The sequence below is a fragment of the Vigna umbellata genome, chromosome 3, assembly GCF_029865625.1.
Source record: "Vigna umbellata cultivar VRB3 chromosome 3, Vumbellata_1.0, whole genome shotgun sequence".
In the NCBI taxonomy this organism is placed as follows: Eukaryota; Viridiplantae; Streptophyta; class Magnoliopsida; order Fabales; family Fabaceae; genus Vigna; species Vigna umbellata.
In genome coordinates this window covers 9,056,283-9,065,738 of record NC_142167.1, presented here as the reverse complement: position 1 = coordinate 9,065,738, position 9,456 = coordinate 9,056,283, and the positions used below count along the sequence as shown (strand labels likewise).

The following is a 9,456-nucleotide window of genomic DNA, read 5'->3' as shown; positions in this document are numbered from 1 at the left end:
ATTTGCGCTAGCACTATCCACTGTGATGCTAAGGACTCGCTTCAACTCCCAATTATTCAAACAAGCCTCAACATGTTTAGCAATGAGCTCTCCTGAATGTCCCGTTGTTTGAGAAAAATTCAAAATTTTCTTGAAGTTTCCAATCATTATCAATAAAATGAGCTGTTAAACTCATGTAATTTAGGTTTTGGATTGATGTCCATGTGTCTGTAGTTAAACAAACCCTCTCACACTGCTTTGATAGAAACATTTTCAACTTTGCTTTTTCCTCTTCATAGAGTTCCCATATTTCACGCCTCAATGTAGTGCGGGATGGGACTTCAAATCGTGGTTGCAAGGACCATACAAAGTCACGGAAGTCCTCATTTTCCACAAATCGAAAAGAAAGCTCAGACTTCACAAACATCTTCACCAACTTCATTCGAGATGCATTTTGGTCAAATTTAGAAATAATTGGTGAAGGACTAACACTAACTTCTGCAATTGATGATGAAAGCTTTTGCCTTTTGAATGCTTCTCTATTAGGATTTTCTTTACATCTCGCCAAATGATTCCTTATCCCACTTGTTCCAGCCAAATATTTAATCAAATCACCACAATAATTGCATTTGGCCTTCTTCTCAGAATGTGGTTTTTGTTTAGTAAAATGTCCCCACACATCTGATCGACCCTTACTATTCTCAGTTGACGATGAATCGATACAAGGAGGTAAATAATCCATTCTAGAAGTATTTGGTGTGAGGGTTTCTACCGTTTCTGACATTCACGTCACTACATTAATTAAGAGTTCAATCAAACAAAAGGCAAATTCATCTAAATAATTTCAAACATACTAGTTAGATAAAAAAAGATTAATATCTATTTAGATTTTGAGTTAGATAAATTCATCTAAATTCTTCTATTTTTAAATCTGTATCGTTTTTTAATCTTAATGAATCTAGTTCTTTATGTGGTACGTTGAATAACTTATATATTAGTTTTATAGGTTCTTTATGTGGTATTTATAAGTGTCAAAGATTTCATCTTTATTCACCTCAACTGATGAAACAACAATAGACAAGTGTGAAGCACGTACTCACAATAATTAAAAAGTTGTTAAAGAATTATACTCACCTCAGCAATACGCAAAGTAACTAAGGTCCTTGTCTAACGAAACGTCAACTACTGTCCATTTCTGTTTTTTGAGGTTCAACACTTCAACATCACCATCAGCATACAAAATCTATTAAAAATCATTTCACAGTATTAACAAATATAACTATGAAACTCATTCAATGGTTTAAGCTTTTCATGTTCAGAAGTGTAAGTCTAATTCACACGAATGTTCTTGTTCCATAATCAATAGGTGAATTTCAATTATCATTTTTGTATTGAATAATTGTGCACGAGAAGAATGAAAAAAAGGAGATTGTATGATTAGTTGATTAAGAGATTAATAGATTCATTACATTTTGCTTTGGTCTGGTAAGGCGGTGAGTGGCACAGTTCAGTAGCCTGAAGTTTTAAATTCAAGCTCTTTATTTACATCTACATAGAAAATCAGAACTAAATATGGGAAGTCATCAAAAGATCCATTGTGTTTGACAACATGTTCACTATTTTTATTTCCTATACAAATCTTTGAAACAAGAAAGTGAAGACAAAGAAGCATTTTGTAGTTAATAGTGAAAACATTTAGTTGAAAAAAAGGACTGGAATATCTTCAATCAGCATGTAACATGGTTTTGTGATAAAGAATAGCATACATAATGCATTCCAAATAAGTGGCAATATAGAAAGCTTACATAGGCAGAGATTCATTATTGAATTCTAGAGATAAAAAGCATAAAGATTAGCATCAGTAACTAACATCTCACCTTGTGCTTTCCTTTGATAGGATCATAAGATTCGATAACACCTTCATAAAACCTGTAGTGAAGAATTAAACAAACTAAAATTACAGAAAAATATAAAGTAAGCAACAACAGCACGCACACATGAAACAGGTTAAATACTTATTATGCTTAGGAAAGATCTTATATAACAACTAACCAATATCTCTCAAGGAAAAACTTCCAGAACAAAGCATTTAACTCTGAAGCTAAAGTCAGAAAAAAAAACTGATTTGAATCATTTATCTAAATCACATAGCATATTTCTTAATTCAAGTGTTCCAACACAGTCCAATGGGCCACCCTAGAGAAAAGAGATAGTAGATGACCATAAGTGCCTCCATACTATTTTCAGAAGTACATGCAATTATCTTATGAGCCTACTGAATGAGTTAGCAAGACACGGATAGTGTTTTTCTATTCTCTTCTCACTGTAACATCAGAGGGCCTAATGAATCTGAGTTTATAGTATACTTGGTTAGAAATTGGTAACAGACTAGCGTAGAGATGCCACCAAAATACTTACTTCTTATCTTTTGGCCACCAGACCTTTATTCTCTTACCGACCAATGATTTATCCTTGTAAAGACATTCAGATGCTTGCAAAAAGAGGTACAGCAAATGGTAATTTATTGAGAGGAAAAAGGTTAGCAGGGGTATAAATTAGGATAAAAAAATTAATAAAGGGGAAATTTCCACCAAATAAACAACATTTGATAACAAAAATTTTCCTAAAACCACCCCATCAAAAAGCCTAATGTTATTTAGACCACTATTGCCATGCAGTAGGGTACAATATCTACACGAACAATGGCCAAACACATACACATATGCATAGTGAGAGAAAAAGGTGATCAGATGTAAATTTTTAATTACAAAGTCAAAGCAGCATTAATAACGAGAGGACGGCGAGCAGCAAGTCCGCAACGAACTTCAATGGCGGCAAGCGAAAACTGTGATGGAGAAAGAGAAAAGAAAACTCACCTTTGACGAGGGCAGAGTGCAGCAAGTGACGAGCGGACCTTTGACGAACGGGAAGTAACGAGAGGACGGCGAGCAGCAAGTCGGCAACGAACTTCAATGGCAGCAAGCGAAAACTGTGATGGAGAAAGGGAAAAGAAAATCTAATTTTGAGAGAAATTGTGATTGAGAAAAAGAATTTGGGAAACTGAAACAGTTAACTGTTAACTGTACTAGAATAAAAACAGTTCAGTATTTTTAAACTAAACTATTAATAAGTATAATTAGTTTTAAGTAAAATTAGTTTAAGTTTTTTAAGTTTAAAACAGTACAAATTAACTATAGTTTAAGTTTTTTTAATTAACTATGCCCAGCCCTAAACTTCAATAGGAGAAGTCGTCAAACCCCTTACAATTTCAATTATGGCATATTTTTATTAATTTGAATAATTTATAATAAAAAGTCATCTATGAGGAGGCCTAGTAATTGATTACAAGGTCTGGTAATCGATTCCCAAGTCCTAAAATTGCTTTTGGGTGCACGACTTCACCTTTGACCACTGTGTTAGGGTGAAGTCGTTTATGGGACATAACTTCTTCATTTGAAGCCGTCTGGCCCCACGACTTGCCTAAATGCACAACTTTTAGAAATTTTGTCCATTTATTAAAAAAGAAACCCTTTCATAAATTTATCCTATGTAAATTGGTATAAGTTTCGGTAAATAATCGAAATTTATACTCATAAAACTAGGGTATAAGCTTTAGCTTAATCTTTAGTCTAATTCTATACTTTGTCTTCTATTATAAAGTATTTCAAAAATGCATTGACATTAAATTTATGAAATTATTTATAGATTTTGATTTAAAAATAATGAACTTTATAATTATGTAAATAATTTCAAAAATATCACTACATTTTGAAATAGTTTGTTTTTCTCGAAAAGCGAAGCCTATTAGACAAAATTAAATCATATTTTTGTACTAAGAAAAATATTCCTATTCTATCACTTTATAATTAGTATTTTTTTTAACTTAAAATATATTTAAGCTTACACTACAAAAATATGTATTTTTACCGGGGGTTTTTTAAAATATTACCGGCGGTTTTAACCCCCGCAAATCATATTTCCTGCGGTTGGAAAAACCGGTGGGAAAACGTCCGTCGCCAAGCAAGTACCGGCGGTTCTGGAAAAACCGCCAGTATTAGCGGGGGTTCCCAGAAACCGCCGGAATTTCCAGGGGTTTTGTAGAAACCGCCGGAATTTCCAGGGGTTTTATGAAAACCGCCGGGAATAGCGGGGCTACTCAAAAACCGCCGGAACTAGCCGGGGTTATCTCAAAACCGCCCCTACTTTTGATGGTTTAGTTTACCGGGGTTTCAAAACCGCCGGGAATTTGTATAGTTCATTTTTTTTTATTGTAATAAAATTAGATTATAATAAAAATGGTTTTATTGACAAAACAAACAATAAATTAATATGAACTAAAATTTAATAATATTGTATAATGTTTTGTATGATGTGTATAATTACATATATGAGAGGCACTTTGCTGTGTATGATGTTTTGTCTCCTTCTTCTTATATGTCATTTTCTTCATCTTCAAATGGTCTACAAACAATTACATAAATAAAAATTAAACCACCTGTATAAGATATAATAAAGAAGAAAACAAACAGAATAACTAAATTAAAATTAAAATTAAAACCTTGTTAATGGTATATTTCTTTCATCATCGGGAAATAATGTTTCTAAGTTTTGTTGTTGAAATGATTCACATTCATGAAATTTGTCAACATCATCTTCACCCATGTTGTACAAGTCTCTAGGCTTTATATGTACAGGGATGCACCAATTTTTATCAAACTCATCATCTACATAATATACCATTTGTGCTTCTGATGCCTGAATGTATGGTTCATCATCATCATCATCACCGGTATGAATCAAGCGTCCAAAACAAACACTTGTAAATCCCAACTTATCAGTCACAATCCCCCTAGAAGTAGTTGTATTAGCCCACATACATTTGAACAAAACAACTGAGAAACGACCATGGTAGTTTATTTCAATTATGTCCACTAATCGACCATAATAAGGCACACCTCCAAATTGCATTTGATTATCACTAGTACTTGCATAACTCCTTGTTCCAAATGTACCAAACACTCCACTATTTTGTGTTTTAAGCCATAAGTCACGCTCCAAGATCCTAAACTTGAATCCGTTAACATTGTAGGCACTATATCGCTTTGCAATATCAATTGGACCCATGGCTAAGAATTTGAAATCAGTTGAGTGAAGGCTAGTTGAGTCATTCCTTATCTAAAAGGAAAAAAGAAATAACATGTCCAAGTCAATTATTAATTATAACATAGAATGAAACCAATCAGCAATGACCCAATATACGTACACGACGTGAAAACCAATCTACAAATTCCCTATGAACTCTCTTGTCTATCAAAGATGATTGTCGCCTCCGATTTCTCAATTGTCTCCGTATAGTGTCTCTAAATTCCCTACATGAAGTGTCTAAATTATACATAGTTACTTTCTAATAAAAGACTAATTAATACAATTGATCAAGTGAAAATACTTACTGAAGAAATGGATCAACTATGGCACTATTTGTTAAGATATAACGATGTGCCTGTAACTTTTCCTTTTCAGATAAAGTGAAATAAGTGAAACCTCCAACTGCTTTTCCGATCGGTGGGAATAAAGTGCTTACAGTGCAAGAGCCAATACTCGGTTCATCATCAACACGACGCAATCTATTGAACACAGTCTCAATTCCATCTAAGTATCTAGAACAAAAAGTTAAGCACTCTTCAGCCAAGTACCCTTCAGCTATTGAGCCTTCAGCTTGTGCCTTATTACGCACATAAGACTTCAATTTTCCCAAGTACCTCTCAATAGGATACATCCATCGATATTGGACAGGTCCTCCACGCTTGGCATCTTCTACTAAATGCACAATCAAATGAACCATCACTGTGAAAAAGAAGGAGGGAATAACATCTCCATGTGACATAATGTGAGGACAACTCTATCTTGTAATTGGACAAGTTGATCTATCTTCAAAACTTTATTACATAATTGTTTAAAAAAAGAGCATAGATCAATCAAAATAGAGGACACTTCTTTAGGGAGTGTCTTTCTTATTGCCAAAGGAAGAATTTGCTCCATCAACACATGTGAGTCATGACTTTTTAGTCCTCTAATCTTACGTTGTTTGACATCAACACATCAACACAATGTATATATAGCAGGAAGATATCTACCATTCTCATCAGGCCACAGATCTGGTCTAATACCCCAAAGTTGTAAGTCCTTTCTTGCCTTTAGATTGTCTTTGCATTTATTATTCGTACTATCATTCAACAATGTAAACAATATATTGTCACAAACATTTTTTTCAATGTGCATAACATCCAGATTGTGGTGCAATAAGTTATCTACCCAATAAGGAAGGTCAAAAAATATACTCTTCTTTCGCCATTGTAGAGTATCTACCTTAGGATGATCAACTCTGCGTTGTCTTTTTGACCTTTCTTCAACTATAGGTTCTTTCCCAAACTCAACGTGAACATTCCCAAGTTGTTGTAGGATATCATGTCCTGAGATTTCCATTGGTTGGCTTCTATTTTCAATAGTTCCATCAAATCTGCTATGAGCCAATCTGAACTTATGTCTTCCATCTAACCACCGACGATGACTTATAAAACAAAATTTCCCACCTTTGACAAGCTTCTTAGGAGTAGTGTCAAAATTACATCTCGGACATGCTAATCCTGTATGTGTGTTCCATCCAGATAAGGTTCCAAGTCCTGGAAAGTCACTAATAGTCCACAATATGGTTGCACGCATATCAAATACTTCATTTCCATATGAATCAAAAGTTTTAATTCCAGTTTTCCACAACTCCTTCAACTCTTCTATTAATGGTTGTAAGTAAACATCAATATCATTGCCCGGTGCTCGCTTTCCAGGAATGATCATGGACAAAATGAATGAACTTTGTTTCATACACATCCAAGGAGGAAGGTTGTATGGTATGAGAACAACTGGCCAAATACTGTGATTGGTGCTCAAGTTCCCATATGGATTGAACCCATCAGTAGCTAAACCGAGTCTCACGTTTCGAGGGTCTAAGGCAAATTGAGGGTGCATCAAGTCAAATTTCTTCCATGCTTCAGAATCTCTTGGATGTCTTAACATGCCTTCATCCGTACTTTCTGATGCATGCCATCTCATATGCTCAGCTATTTTAGATGACAAAAACATCCTCTGTAATCGAGGCTTCAAAGGAAAATACCTTAACACCTTTGCAGGAATCTTCTTTCGCTTATTAACAACAACATCGTCACCAATTGTATTTCTCTTTTTTGGCTTCCATCTTGATGTCTTACATTTCTTACAAGAATCTTTATCTTTGTCTTCTCCAACATACAACATACAATCATTCGGGCAAGCATCAATTTTGGTGTAATGAAGACCAAGCTTGCTAATCACTTTTTTGGCTTCATAGAATGAATTTGGAATTTTAGCATGTTCAAATGCATCTGCTAGCAATTCCAGTATCATGGACATAGCTTTGTCACTTATTCTGCATAGACATTTGATGTGATACAACTTCACCAAGAAAGAAAGTTTTGAATATTTATCACATCCTTCATATAAGCTTTGTTGTCCATCTTGCATTAATTCAAAAAAATTTGTCCCATCATGACTTCTAGTATGGCTTGACTCTGCACCCATATTATCATTAATCATTTCACACATATTATCATTAATTTCAACTCTTCCACCATCTTCTTCGGCCATTACTTGAGGAGCTTCGGCCATTACTTGAGGAGCTTCGGCCATTACTTGAGGAGCTTCGTCATTTACTCTTCTCTCCCCGTGTAGATGCCACATTGTATAACCTTTTGGAAAAGGTTTAATAATTAAGTGCTCATATACTTCTTCACGACTTTGCCATTTCTTAAAATTGCATTTCTGACATGGACATACTATCTTTCCCCTAACACCACTATTAGTGAATGCAAAGTCCAAGAAGGTATTCAATCCTCTCATATATTGATTTGTATTTCGAGGCATGTCTATCCATGATCTATCCATTACAACGACCTCTGTTCATGCCAAGAGGATTGGAAGGTTAGAATAAGTGACGATATTCAACGAAATACACTACATGAGATGAATTTACTAAACTTTGAGAACTAATCCAAGGAAAATCATTTACAATCGACTTTCCTTTTATGGGGAAAGTCAACTCACAATCCCTTAGATCAAGGGATTTATTTCACGAGCTAATTTCACAATTAGCTACTTTATTAGGATTGATTTTGTTTCACTTTTTATCTACATAAATCATATTATAAACTCTTGACAAACTACCAGCTTATCATTCCAATTTCTTAACAACATTTGAAGAAGGAACTTCAGATTTTAAGGAAAGAATATTTTAGGAGTAATATTAAGGAAATAATACACAACATAAAGAAATACAAGTATTTTAAAAAATGAGGACAAAGTCGGAATTTTTTGTATTACCACTTGAGATTTTTTAGCAGAATAGTCTCCAAATCTTGTAACACAGCTAATAGGACTCCCTGATACACAAGAAGTGAATACAAAAATGTTGTTATAATATTGATTATGAATTTTTAGATCATCAAAATAAATTAGAATATATACAAGAATACACTTACTAAAAAGAATGAAATTGATCTCCCAACATAAGTTGTTGTGCCAACAGAAAAATTCACAAAATATGAAAAGTTCTAATGTTGATTGAACAAAGCAAAGAGAATTAAAAAAATGAGTGAAGCTTTGATTAAGATCAAGAACACCTAAGAGGGTGACATTAAATATGCATCCATATGCAAATTGACTAATTCTAAATCTCCATTTTCTTAGTTCTTTTTCACCCTCTCTCCTTATTTTCTGCTTTATAATATTAATTATTACAATTTAATATTCATCATTACTTTCATTTTAGAAAAAAAGAAAGTGATTTATTATTAATTCACCAGACTGTGTTGGTAGGAACCATCGTCCTCCCAAGTCAAGTCACAGGTCCTAAAAATTGGCCATGATGTATGATCATATTCTAAAACATACATTTTTATTAATAAAAAAACACTTTTTACAAGGAACTAAAATATAATATTCAGGTAAATGCATAAACTTAAAATATATTTAAGTATAAAAATTATTATCCAATCTAACCTAAAGTAACCACCCAAAAGATTATACACTAAATAAGAAAAGACAATATAATGTGAAAAATGAAGCATTAAAGTATGTTGCAATTACAATTTTTAACTAACCAAAAACACTTGTCAATCACTTCTATGTAGCTTAACTGCACATATTGTAATGATGAATGTAATAAAATAGAAATAAAAAAGTATGCAATTATTTAACTTCATTACTATATATACAACTTTAAATGCAATTCAACTCCTTTCTAGTTTTAAAAATCTAAACATTTGAACAAATAGAGTAGGCCGTTTAGATGTCTATTTTCCTAATATACCAATCTTTTAATTTAAAAGTGCGGAAACTAGGAATCTCTACCTTCCAAGTTCTAACATATCTAAATCTTTTAGAAATTAA

The 9,456-nt window shown here is 33.3% G+C and overlaps 1 protein-coding gene and 1 pseudogene across 1 annotated transcript; both read right to left on the bottom strand.

Moving 5' to 3' along the window:
- Positions 1–1,114: 1,114 nt before the first annotated feature.
- On the bottom strand, positions 1,115–5,103 carry LOC148201578 (uncharacterized). The gene is made up of 5 exons (XM_088109439.1): positions 4,538–5,103; positions 2,856–2,968; positions 2,032–2,080; positions 1,857–1,908; positions 1,115–1,222 (listed from the first exon to the last, which is right to left on the bottom strand). Exons 1-5 carry the CDS (start codon positions 5,101–5,103, stop codon positions 1,115–1,117), a joined length of 888 nt encoding a protein of 295 aa, XP_087965565.1.
- A 115-nt stretch (positions 5,104–5,218) lies between these two features.
- On the bottom strand, positions 5,219–8,459 carry LOC148201577 (uncharacterized; annotated as a pseudogene).
- Positions 8,460–9,456: the final 997 nt, after the last annotated feature.

Excerpts from the sequence above, each read along its gene's own strand:
- LOC148201578 (XM_088109439.1), bottom strand. The coding sequence starts at position 5,103 with ATGGGTCCAATTGATATTGCAAAGCGATATAGTGCCTACAATGTTAAC. Across the intron at positions 2,081-2,855 it reads GCACTCTGCCCTCGTCAAAG|CTTCAGAGTTAAATGCTTTG; the intron begins GTGAGTTTTCTT and ends TTCTGACTTTAG. Across the intron at positions 1,909-2,031 it reads TTTTTCCTTGAGAGATATTG|GTTTTATGAAGGTGTTATCG; the intron begins GTTAGTTGTTAT and ends TCTTCACTACAG.